This window comes from Crocuta crocuta, unplaced genomic scaffold (genome assembly GCF_008692635.1).
Source record: "Crocuta crocuta isolate KB4526 unplaced genomic scaffold, BGI_CrCroc_1.0 scaffold415, whole genome shotgun sequence".
In the NCBI taxonomy this organism is placed as follows: domain Eukaryota; kingdom Metazoa; phylum Chordata; class Mammalia; order Carnivora; family Hyaenidae; genus Crocuta; species Crocuta crocuta.
The window spans coordinates 1,615,260-1,627,562 of NW_027531525.1; the positions used below are offsets into that span (position 1 = coordinate 1,615,260).

The window sequence follows — 12,303 nt, forward strand, 5'->3', positions numbered from 1 at the left end:
CTTTCTCCATCACGGCAGCAGGACTCCGAGGGTCTGTCTGGGGCCATCTGACAGACCAGCACCCAGCCATCTCTCCTTCTCCTGGGGTTTCTTGTGCTAGAAGACAGCTGGGGCTGGGGCGGAGTTGAGGCTCCTCAGGTCTAAGGTTGGTGGAATGGAGCACCATGAAAATGTTCCGGGTCCCTCAGGATGGGGACATTTCCCCCGAGGCCACTAAGCACCTCTGAGCTGTGACCTCTGGATAGGCAGAGGACTGGCAGAGTAAATGTGCCTACAGAGGTGCGTACTGCAGGCTGAGTTTGTGAGTGTGTGTTTCACCTGTGTGTGGATGTGTGTCTCTCACTAGGTTGGTGTCTATTTCTAAAGTGCATGTAAGAGGGTTGAGTTGTGACTCATCTGTGATGCTCTTGGCCCCCATTGTACCCCATCCCTATACCTAAATCCCATAAAAGACTGTCCCAGCCCCTGACCCCCATCCCATCCTTACCCTCTACATATCCAGTTTTTTTTAGACCCTGGGAAAAGGGAAGTGTGCCCAACAACTTCCTGGCTGAGCTGAGAGGAAGAGGGAAGGCAGCAAATCTGATCCGGGTTCATGTTATATACAGGTCCTCCGGGCTCCAGCCGCCAGTCTCTGAGCTTGACACATCTCCCCAGCCAGAGCCCACAGGGAAATGCAATGAGGTATCTCAGAGTCCTGTTCTTAGCTTCTGAGCCCAGCGTTGAGTTCCGTTCGTCCAGGGTGCCCCAGCCCCCCGGCGTCCGGCGGACACCACGGTCCTCCTAGAGGTCCTTATGTGCCACCCTGGAGCTCTCAGAAGCCGGGGGTGAAGGGTTGTGGTAAAGGAGACGCAGCCAGGCCGAGGCTGGAGAGGCTGTCCCCTCGTCCCCACCCACTCTGGCTCTGGCCCACTGCCAGACAAGCCTGCAGGCAGAAAACCAGTCTCGGCGGTTGCTCACCCCCAACGAACAGGCAGGGTCCACCCTCTGGGGGCACGAGAAAGAAAAAGGTGAGGGTAGGAGGGGGGTCGGGGGGAGGGCCAGCAGGCTCTAGAGAAGGGAAGGAGTCCCTCCTCCCAGTCACTCGGACAGCCCCTCCGATGACTCGACTTCGGTGCTGAAGAGTTCCTTATAGAGCGGAGGGAACGCGGCTTGGACCACGATGGGGTGCAGGTGCTGGAAGGTTCGCAGCTTTTCCACGTGCTGGCTACACAGGCTCCGAAGCTTCCCCTTGGGCGGCAGCTGGACATGGGTTAAGGGAGGGTCAGCACGCCAGCCTTCCCCCAGGGCCAAGGTGCCTCGGCCTTCCCGGGCTAGGGCAACCCTCTTGCTTCCCCCAAGTGCTCTGCACTTGGCACTGGAGGAGGGGCCGGATTAGATCCCATCACAGGGGAGTCTGTGTTTGGGGAGCTGAGGCAGGTGAAGGTCGCTGCAGGACAGGTGTGCGTTTTCTGGGAGAGCCCCAGCACGCTCCTGCGACTCACCTGGTGAACACTCTAACCCACACTTTTTGCTCGTATGTTGGTTAGGCCCACGACTCTGGTATATGCTGTCCCTGGCCTCTTGGCCTCGTTGATGCTGTTCTCACCTGGAATGCCTTTCCAGTTCTTCTTTGCTAACTACCCCGCCCCCTCTGGATTAAGGGTCTTTCCTTTGGGCTTCTCTCTGTGTGGTAGTACTTACCCCTGATTTTAGGAAAATGGCCTCATTTGTCCACCTTCCCACCCTAGGTTTCATCTGAGGCAGGTTTTCTCCCTATCTCCCTCTCTCTCTGTACCTTCTGCTCTCGCGCTTGGCACATGTCAATCACTCTACAACTGTTTGAACTATAGTTCTGAAGCAGGTACCCAACACTACGAATACTCAGCCAGAGGGGTTTCTTCTTACTGAAGAAAGGCTGAGAAAGCCATTCATCGTCTGCAGCTTCCTGTATAATCAAAGTAGGCTTGAAAACACTGCTCTGTCAGGACCGGGCAGCATGAGTCCCTTGATGTCTCAGATTCATCCTCTTTTCATTTCTACTGCTTCACTTTGCATTTGCCTGGACTATCGCAATAGCCCCATCTGTCCGTCCGTCCATCCATCCATCCATCCATCCATCCAATAAATGTTTGTTGAGAACCTACTCAGCCTGGCACTGTGATGGGCTGTGGTGATCAGTGGATAAAATAAAATAGAATAAAATATCCAGCTTCATCATTCAATGCATATTCTAGTGAGGGAGGCAAAAAATAAACCAATGTATAGTACTGTCTGAGAATTTCTTAAAGGACGGTAATGCAGGGTGAGGTGTGGAGGACTTTCTGCATCAGAAAAGCTCTCCAGGATGAAGGGACGGGACGAGCCATTTGGGAAACTAGGGGAGGAACCTTCCAGATAGCAGGAACAACAGATACAAAAACGCTGAGGTGCAGCTGTGTGCGCCGTGTTGAAGGAATGGCAAGGAGGCCAGGGCTGCTGGCATAGGCAACAGAGAGGGCAGTGAGAGGAGAGGAGGTGAGAGACATTCAAGGTCATATCGTGTGTGCGGCCAGTGGCCACGACAGACTCCGGAGTTGAGTCTCAGCAGGATGGGTGGTCAGTGCAGGGCAGGGGAGGGAGGAGCAGGGGTCTCTGTAAGGGAGAACTGACAGCTGGGGAGGTAGGATGATAGTAGAGGGGAGTATTCTGAAGGTGGGGCCAGATCTGCTTCCCACCTGCCCTCCCAGGGCCCAGTCAGCTTCTCCTTGCAGCCTGTCCGATCGCACTTGAAGTTCTTCAGGGCCTGGCCCCCTTGTATAAGTCGGTTCTGTATACTGGCACCTGGCACTCACTGTGCCTGGCACAGAGCAAGGGTCCATTGCTTGGACGATTACATAAATGGTTCTTTTACACGGATTCCAAATTAAATTGCCTAAATAATAGCTCTGATGAGATCATGCCTCCAGCCTTCAGGGCTCTCCATTGCCTGGAATCCAGCCTTCGTTCCTTAACATGGCCCTGAAGGCCCTCTCTGATGCTACCTGACCTGATTTCCAGCTTCTTCTCGTCCTCTGCTACTTCCCGCCCTCACTGATCAATGCCAGCTCCCAATCTTCTGCTTGAGGCAAAATGTACTATGAGCTGTTTCCCGTATATGTACTCTTTTGCCTCCTTATTTTTGCGGGTATTGTTCCCGTAGCCTGGAATGCCTGTCCCACCACCACGGATGTCTGTTAAAATCTGTCCTACTTCATGGCCTACCTTAAGCGCCACCTTCCCTAGGAAGCATTGATGACCCACTCCTTTTACCCCAAGTTACTTTTAATCCCTGTTCTGTGCTCATCACATTTCCCCAATATCTCTCACCGAAGTAACCTATCAGGGGTGTAGGGATGTAGTGGGAGAGCACTGGGGTTAAATCTTGCATTTGCTACTCACCAGTCATGCAAGTCGCTTAAGTCTCCTCACTGCTAAAGGGACATTTGAATACCTGTCCTATTGGCTGAGTTGCCCTGAGGACGACAGCATGTCTGTGACAGCACCTGTTAATCGTGCTACTACAGTCTCACGTATCGCACGTTGCTTTGTATCAGAGCACCAGTGCGGGTCCCTGCGCACCACACTACAAACCCTCGCTGGGGGCACCGATCACTTCTCTGTAGCCTCCGTCCTGTGGTGCCTTGCACAAGCAAGTGCTGGGTGGGCGGCGGCTCTGTCACACTGAACTGTTGCTGGAGGTCCCTCCGGCCCCGGGCTCTCCTGTTCCATCTGTACGTCCATGGAAGCCACCGCCGTCCCCTTGTTTCCTGAGCTGCCGCGAGCTCTCTAACACGCTGTCCCCACAGAGCCCCTCAGGCTCCGCTCTTACCTTGGCCAGGATGCCTTGGCGGTGGGTCTTGTAGAGATGGTGATGGAAAGCCAGCTCCAGGCTGTGCTGCAGCTGCTCTACTTTCCTCTTCTCCTGGAGCCCTGGCCGGTCTGAAGGCCATGGGACCATGGCGAGAATGAGAGAGAACATGGACGTTAGCTTCCCCCAAGGGGTGTGTGTCGCGTTGGGCATCTGTGCTGGGTTGCGCGGCCTTCTAGGTTGAGTGCACGTGCGCATGTGTCCTGGTTTGATTGTGAAAAACTCTGGGGGGAGGGGGCACCTGGGTGCTCAGTCAGTTAAGTGTCCAACTCCAGCTCAGGTCGTGATCTCAGGGTCTGTGAGTTCAGGCCCCGCGTTGCCTCTGTGCTGACAGCTCAAAGCCTGGAGCTGCTTCGGATTCTGTGTCTCCCTCTCTCTGCCCCTCCCCACTCATACTCTGTCTCTATCTCTGAAAAATGATTAAACCTTTAAAAAAAAAAAAGGTTGTTGTTTTTTTGTTTTGTTTTTCATTTAAAAAAAGGAAAGCTCTGGGGCCTGGGGTGGGGCTAGCTGTCTACAAGGAAAACTAGGGAGAGACGAGGGGGATAAGAAGGCCCGACTTCCTGACTCCCAAGCTGCGCTCTCACTGCTACCCTGATATTTCACATGGCCCATTTGATGCTGGGATTCCACCTGGGGGAGGGGGGGGAGGATAGAAGGGAGCCCTGCCCCCTGGCCGAGGATAGACCAGCTAGGAGATGCTTTGGTGAAGCCTCCCAGGTCAGCATCAAGGCCTCTGCACTGATCTGTGGCTAACCTCAGCAGACAGACCACCTTTTGCCCTGGCTCCATCAAATAGCCAGAAGTCATCTTTGAAGTCTTTATTTCTAGTTCAGGGATGAGTTTTGGTCTCTGCGCATGGGCAGAGTCAGACAACAGAACGTCTTGCAGACTCAGGTTAGTAGCTGACTTGTTAGCCCAGGTCCCCAAACACTCGGCACTCCCGGGCTCAGCCCAGTCTGCTCCAGCAGCGGAGAGGGCGGGCCAGCCAGAGCCCCATCCTGATGGCGCGCGCGCACACACACGCACACCGTCATAAGAGTAGCTCACACAGAGCAGCGATTCTCAAGCTTGGTGGCCATGACCGCCACCTGTGGGAGGCTGTTAAAAATCCTGGTCCTCCAGGCTGCACCCCAGTATCCGTGACCTCAGAGCCTCTGGGTGTGGAGCCTGGGATAGAATCACCTTCTAAACCTTCCAGGTGGTTGCTGTGTGGTCACACTGGACACTCTGGCACGAGCTCACAGCCCTACTAATTCCATCTGGGAAGTGGCTCACTTCCTCTCAGCCTCCCGGCTCCCTGACTCCCCACGTGTCCACCTCCACCTTGGGGACTGTCTCTCTCTCTCAGGCTCCTCTGAATCTTCATTCTGCTTTTTAAAGCAATTTCCCAGATTTAACCGCATTTGAATGCCCGGACCCTTCAGTGTCCCTTGCTCCCGGGCCTCCGGAACGTCCCTTAGGCAGGCCCAGCAACACTCACTGGCATTGATGAGCACGAGGGCTGTGTAGAGAGCAATCTCATCCTCAGAAAAGCGCAAGGTGCTCAGGGAGCGGGAGAAGTCAAAGATGGAGCTGATGAGCTCGCTGCAGCCTAAGGGAAAGAAAGCCACCGTGGACGGGGCCCCCGTGCCCAAGGACTCCAGCCCTCTGGATGTTGGGAGCAGAGGGGGTAATTGACCTGAAAAGAGGGTGCCCTGGGTCTTGAAGCTTTAGATGGGCTTGCCGTCCCACCCCTCCCTCTCCATGTCCCCCTGCCCCTCACCCAAGGCTCGGAACAGCTCGGTGCCTCCGTATTTGCCTTCGAAAAAGACGGTGTGGTTATCGGCGTTGTAGGCCCGGCACATCCTGACCAGCACCACTTCCACTGCTCCTGGGGGCGGGGGGGGNGCCCGCCCTCCCTGGGCACCTGCTTTGAGAAGCACAATCTGGTCATTCTGGCAGAGCTCCATAAAGCCTGAGAGCCTCTTGGCGAACTCCACCACGTACTGAATGGCCTCAGTGAGGCGGTGGGCACAGCGTTCCCACATCTCCCACATTGACTGCAAGGAAGGAGGAGGTCCCGTGGTACCCTGCTCTGTGACCCTGCCACCCTCCAAAGGCCCAGGGAGCCCGGACTGATACACTTCAGGGGCTAGATTCAAAACTCCCACACTCTCCACACGGCCTTTTTAGCCTATTTTCAGCACAGCCCACACTTGGGGTCAACTCGGGTCATGTGGTGGCGCTCTCAGAGCCCCCACCAGCCGCTGGCTCCCAGGTGCCTGTCCAGGGGGAAACAAAAACCATCCAAGAGGCAGCTTTGCCCTCAAAGGCTTTGCATTTTGTACAGGTGAGGAGGGCATACTGACCCCTCTCCCGAAGACATACTGGAGAATAAAAGTTCAGTGCCAAGCGAGTATTTTTAGAACAGGTGGTGTTGTCAGAGTGTGATGGGAAAGAGTGTAAACTTTGGAGCGCGGTGGACCTGAAAGTGCCTTTGGCTCCACTACTTTGTGGCCGGGAATATGTCTGTGAACCTCTCTGAGCTCAGTTTCCCAGTCTGCTAAAAACAAAAATAAATGCTGGTCTTGTAGGTCGCAAGGACAGAGGATAATTTATGTGAAGCATTCAGCATTGTGCCTGGGAGAGAAGGAGTGTTGAACAAATGGTAGTCGGGGTTCTGACTACTGTTATCGAGAGAGAGAGAGAGAGAGAGAGAGAGAGAGAGAGAGAGAGGGAGAGGNGAGAGAGAGAGAGAGAGAGAGGATGAGGAAGGAGAGTGCACGAGGTCTGCGCGCCAGGGCGTGGAGGAGGCAGGATGAAGGCCGGGCAGAATGTGCACCCGCAGGGGCCGAGGAAAAGCTCTCATCCGTCAGCTAGACACACTCACGCACACATACCACATGTTTAAAAGTGGGTACACACTTGCGCCTCACCCCAGCCCCCCTGCATGTGCAGTTAGCCATCTCCACACTCCCCCCGTGGAGGTGGGGTGTACCCCCTTCCCCGGGGCCTCCGGGCCTCCCCTTCCCCTGCAAGGTATACCCCCTTTCCCTGGGGTCTCCCAGCCTCCCCTCCCCCTGCGGGGTGCCCCCATACCCCGGGGTCTCCAGGCCTCCCCTTCCCCTGCGGGGTGTACCCCCCTTCCTCGGGGCCTCCAGGCCTCCCCTTCCCCTGCGGGGTGTACCCCCCTTCCCGGGGGCCTCTCAGCCTCCCCTTCCCCGGCGGGGTGTACCCCCCTTCCCCGGGGCCTCTCGGCCTTCCCTTCCCCTGCGGGGTGTACCCCCCTTCCTCGGGGCCTCCAGGCCTCCCCTTCCCCTGCGGGGTGCCCCCTGCCCTGGGGTTTCCCGGCCTCACCTTCCTCTGGTAGCCAGCCACCTCCTCCCTGGAGAAGAGGTTGGGGCGCTGCCGCAGCAGGTCCTCCAGCCGCAGCTGACACGTCTCTCGGTAGGACTTGCAGACGTTCTGCACCAGGTGCTCTGGGGCCAGAGGAGGAAGGCACGGGCTGCGTCTCAGCCAGCTGCTGCCCTACCCACACAGAGGGCACTCCTCCCCGGCCTACCCCTGCTCTGCCTCCTCCCTTGACCCCTCGGCTCCTTGGGGCTCCATGGGGGTGCCCATGGGGTGCCAGCTCTGGCCCCTGTCCTGGAAGGCCTTCCCTCACCATGCCTGCCGTCTCCACCTCCCAGCTGCTCACCAGTCTCCGTCAGGGAGGCATAGGGTGCCTCTGGGGCGCTGTGGAAACTGGGGCTGCAGTAGCTGTCCGGGCCCTGTCCTGGCTCCCCAAGCCCAGGGTGCCTGGGGTCCTCAAAACGAAGCCCACATCTGTCAGGGGGCAGCTGGCTGCCTGCACCGTAGAAGCCATCGCTGGCCTCGGCCTTGCCCCGCTCAGGGCTGTATTCCAGGGGATACGAGGCCCTGTTGGGCCCGGCTTTGGCCAAGCTGCTGGGGTAGGAGGGCCCAGAGCCCGGGGCTCTCAGGAGGCCAGGGGGGCAGGCTGAGGCCTCAGGCAGGTCAGGCGAGGAGCCCAGGGGCAGCTGCCCGTCCGGGAGCCCTGTGGGGCAGGCGAGGGGGTCTGCTCCCTGGCCCCCCGCCGGCGGGGTCTTGGCCACTTGTCCCCGCTGCTGCTGTTGCCGCTGCAGTTGTTTCTGCACCTCAGCGTGCAGGCTGTCCCTCTGCTTCTTGGACATGCGGCCAAACTTGACAGCTGAAAGAGGTCGGGGACAAGAGTTTTCAAGGCAGGAGGGCTTGGGGACTGGGCGGCATCAATGGGCATTTTGATCATTGCAAATCCTCTCGCTGTTCCCTGGATAGCCGGCACCGAGTGGGGCCTCTCCAGTGTGGCCTGGGAACCTCCTTTGGGGGCCCCACTTTGGCCTGAGACCCCTGCTCCCTCTTAGGTGTCTGCGCTTGTCCCGCCTGGGCACGTTCGTCCCCCGGGGATGAGTCTCCCAGCTGGAAACCAGCTTCTGCCAAGGGCAGGATTCAGGCAATGAACCTGGACTAAGGACTCTGGCCTCCTGAAGCTGGGGCTGGGGGTGGTCAAGTCGGGGGCCTCAGGCTGTATTGGGGTCACCTCGCCTGTCTAGGAGGATCGGAGGAAGAGGAGAGCTGAGAACACAGGTCTCCCTGTGGTCAGGCCTGCAGGCTCCCTGGTGACCTAGATACTCACCACAGCCCAACCCAGTCTCCGCGGCTTGTTTCTGAACATCCTCTTCTGCTCTCTCTTTCCTGCCTTTTCACTCCCCCCACCCCTCCCAGGTGTGGGGGCACAGCCCCTCGCCCCGCCTGCCCCTTTGCACCCCAGCGTGTTTCCTTTCACTTTGTTATTTCGGGCGCTGAAAAGTGCTGACGGGCTCTTTCTGGGTCCTCATCACTTCGTGCCTCCCCCAGCCCCTCCCTGGGCTCCCTCTGTGGTGGCGATGGGGGGCTGTGCTGAGGCGGGGGGGGGGGCNTTGCTCGCTCTCGGCCCCCTCTGGCTGCATTCCTAGCCACTGTCCTGTATCCTCATGGGGATGGGGGACCAGGAAGGGCAATGAGCTAGGCGGGAGGGAGTTGGTGGGAGCTGGATGGCATCTGGGCCACAGGTGAGGGGGCCGAGGAGAATCCGTCACAGGAAGAAGAAAGCGAGGAGTCGGGGAGGTTGGGGAAAGGAGGGCTGTGCTAGCAGAGCCTAAGGTTAGGGACGGCAAAGACCTTTGGTGAGGGCAGCGGGCCCACCCCCCGCCTGCGTGGCCGGCCGGTGCCCCACGGAGGACGCTTCTACGGAGCGACCTGTGCCCAGCACCGCAGGCAGGCTGCCTCTTGGGAGACTGCAGGGAAGCCCCGGGGGGTCCCACTCGGCCTCACCGTCGCGGGACATGCCCAGTGCCAGGCATTTCTGCAGCCGGCAGTGCTGACAGCGGTTGCGGCTGGCGCGGTCAATGGGGCAGTTCTGCTGGCGGGCGCAGGAGTAGGCCGCGTTGCACTGCTGGCTCCGGCGGAAGAAGCCCTAGGAAGGCAGGCAGGGTGTTGGCTGCCTGTCCTGGCCCCAGCACCCCCCCCACCCCGCGCTCCCAGATCCCACCACCCATCCGGTTTCTGGCCCCCGCGGCTCTGCATAACCACAGTTCGCCCCCACCGTGTTCCTAGCTTCAGACTCGGACGCCCGGGGTCTGGGGCCTCCTGGGTGCCGTGGAGCCCGTCCCTGAACAGAGGCCACAGAGCCCCTCTCCTCAGCACGGAGAGACTGTGTGTGCACGCGTGTGTGTGCACATGCTCACCTTGCACCCCTCGCAGGTGATAACCCCGTAGTGGATCCCAGACGACTTGTCCCCACAGATTTTGCAAGGAATCACTTCAATTTGCGCTGGAAGAAAGAACGAACAGGCCGTCAGCCTAGGAGCCTTTTCTGCCTCCTACCCCTCACTCACCCTGCTCTGGCTTGTTGTCCTCTCTTGCAAAATGGAAGAAGTGGTGAAGTGCCTAGTGCTGCTCAACGGAGGATCTGGGGAGGCCGTTTTGGGTTTCGTGGGGCCACCGAGAGCTGTCTCAGCTCCGAGGGGCCCAGCGTGCAGCTGCAGAGCCCACCTGCTCAGCCCTTCAAGTGGCGGAGCTCCAGCCACCTCCTCCCCGGCTGGGGGCCTGAGAGTCCTCAGTGCTTTACAACACCTGCTTCCCGCCCAGGGGCCTTCCTCTAGGCCACCCCCGCCCCAGGGCTCTGCTTCCCTGGGAGGAGTGTGAGGCATGGGAGGGGGGCTGGGGAAAGACATGGTGACCCAGGTGGAGGCACCTGGGGGCCAGGTGGAGATGCCAGCCATCCTTAGCCAGGCAGTGAAGGCTCGGGGACGGCTGGAGCAGAGACCCGGGGCCAAGAAGACAGGGTCCACAGAGTTGGGCCCAGAGGGAAAGGAGACCCGAGGTAGAGCCCAGGAGAGGGCTCAACAAGCCATGTATGTGGATGCCGGGGACCAGGGAGAGACTCAAACAGGGTGCCTACGTCCCTGGCCCCAGAGCAGAGTAGGCTGCTCTGTGCATATCGGTACTTGGGAGTGTGAGTGTGAGTGTCCAAGCGTATGTACATACATTGTGAGTGTGAACTCTGGCTGGGACTAGAGGCCATCTCATTCAATCTTTTCTTCCTCTATAGGTGAAGGAATAGACCTTATAGACGGGGTAAGGTGGCCCCAGATCTGGGTCTGCATCCTAGCTCCCTGCTTCCCATTGTGCTGTTCTGGGGGACACATTGCTGGGCACGTCTAAGGGTGTGCGTGCTCACGGAAGGTACATTGGGCATGTCTGCTTGAGCCGGGTGGCACACCTGCCCATCGGTGTGTTAGTGTCTGGTCACTGGGCCACGGGGCCCCCTGCCACCCACGGAGCTCATCGTGAGGACCTGTGCCTGGCTCCAGACTCTTCTCTCCTTTGTCCTGTACCTCTCTCAATGTCACGGACCAGCAGTTGGCCTCCTCCCAGCTCATCTTTGAAGGGGACTTGGGATTCCCACTACGTCAGGGTCTTCGTCCCTCCCGAGGGGACAGGGACCTTTTCCATGCCTTTGGTGTTCTGCTGCCTCCCCTTTGAGCAGGGAGGCTGGGCTGGAGCCAGAAGAGCGGGCTAGGCTGCAGCCCCCGCTCATTGGTGATGTGTCCCCATCCACGTCCTACCCCGAGGGTCAGCAGAAGCAGTGGCTTGTCTATAGCACAAACCTGCATTCCAGTGAGCTTGCCTGTGGCTCAGGCCTGGGCCCTGGCCATGCCCATGTGAGGTGGGCACCTTTACACCACCGCCCCTTCAAGCCAGCTTTGAGCTGAGTCAGATAAGCAGCCGCCTCATGGGCGACTAGGCCCATGAGTATCTGAAACCCCTCCTCGAGAAGTCCGCTCTCTTCTCCTCCACCCCCCAGCCCCCACTCGCCTGCCCAACTCCCACACAGGAGGCTGCGATCATCTGAGGCAGAGTCACGTGAGCCTTTCAGATTCTCTCCAGTAAATGAAGAGTAGATTGGAATGCGTGGAGGGGAAGAGAGAACAAGAGAGGGGGGATTGGTAGCTGGAAAAGGAGCAGAAACACGGCAACACCTGCACGTCAAGTCACTTAGATTCTCTAGGCCTCAGTTCCCTTGTCAGTGACGTCAGGATCAAAAGAACACTGTCCCTGGGATGACTGTAGGTCGCTGAGTAGGCGCAACGACATCAGCTGAGGAGAGTACCACGCGAGAGGCAAAACTCTATGTCTGTCGTTACGGCAGAGCAGAGCTGAAGGCCACGAAGCCCAGTGGGCGTTTGAGGCCTGAGGGGAGCCCCTTGCCCCATGGAGTCTGCCTCGCACCAACCCCTCCCCCTTCAGCAGCATGGCCCTCCCTCTGTAGTGGCCTTCAGCCCGGAGAGGGGAGAAACCACCGTGGGTCACCCAGAAAAGTAAGTGGCAAGGGGATTAGGCCAAGCCACAGTGGGAACTCGGACTCGAGCCCAGCAGTCAACCACAGGCCTCCCTGCCTCTTCCCTCTCCAGGAGCCACATCCGCGTGCGTGTGTGCGGCAAACACACGGTGACCCAGACACGCCGCCCTGCCCCACGCCTGCCCCACTGCTGGTCCTGGCCTTTGGACCTCAAGGCGCTGTGACCAAGACCTTGCTCTCCTCGTAGGATGGTGTGGCCAGCCACGAAACCTTTACCAATACCTGTTCTTGGGGGGACGCTGGAGTTCGGACCCCAGCCCAGGCCAGCCACTTCTCAGGGCTCCCCAGCCATGGCCCGAGACAGAGGGACACACAGAGACAGGGACACAGAGTCAGAAGTTCCGAGCTGGGAGGATCAGACTCTCGGAGCTTCTGAGCCGGAATAACCAAGAGGTTCAGGACTGGCAGGCAACAGAGACTTAGAAGCTGAGATGGAGATGCAGGTGCAGGAACACAGGAAAACCCACACTGAGGTTCGGGCCCCCGGTCCTGGCCCTTGCCCTGTGTGCTCCAT

The 12,303-nt window shown here is 58.7% G+C and overlaps 1 protein-coding gene across 1 annotated transcript in view; it reads right to left on the bottom strand.

Annotated features, from left to right (window-relative positions):
- Positions 1–581: 581 nt before the first annotated feature.
- RORC (RAR related orphan receptor C) overlaps positions 582–12,303 on the bottom strand; it is a 20,110-nt gene continuing 8,388 nt past the window's right edge. Inside the window, exons 3-11 of the mRNA XM_077772611.1 lie at positions 9,613–9,698; positions 9,200–9,341; positions 7,548–8,057; positions 7,208–7,329; positions 5,778–5,910; positions 5,634–5,741; positions 5,352–5,462; positions 3,830–3,939; positions 582–1,242 (exon numbers count right to left, since the gene is read on the bottom strand). Of these exons, the coding sequence (XP_077628737.1) occupies positions 1,081–1,242; positions 3,830–3,939; positions 5,352–5,462; positions 5,634–5,741; positions 5,778–5,910; positions 7,208–7,329; positions 7,548–8,057; positions 9,200–9,341; positions 9,613–9,698 (1,484 nt within the window). The 3' untranslated portion in view covers positions 582–1,080. The remainder of the gene's footprint in view (positions 1,243–3,829; positions 3,940–5,351; positions 5,463–5,633; positions 5,742–5,777; positions 5,911–7,207; positions 7,330–7,547; positions 8,058–9,199; positions 9,342–9,612; positions 9,699–12,303) is intronic.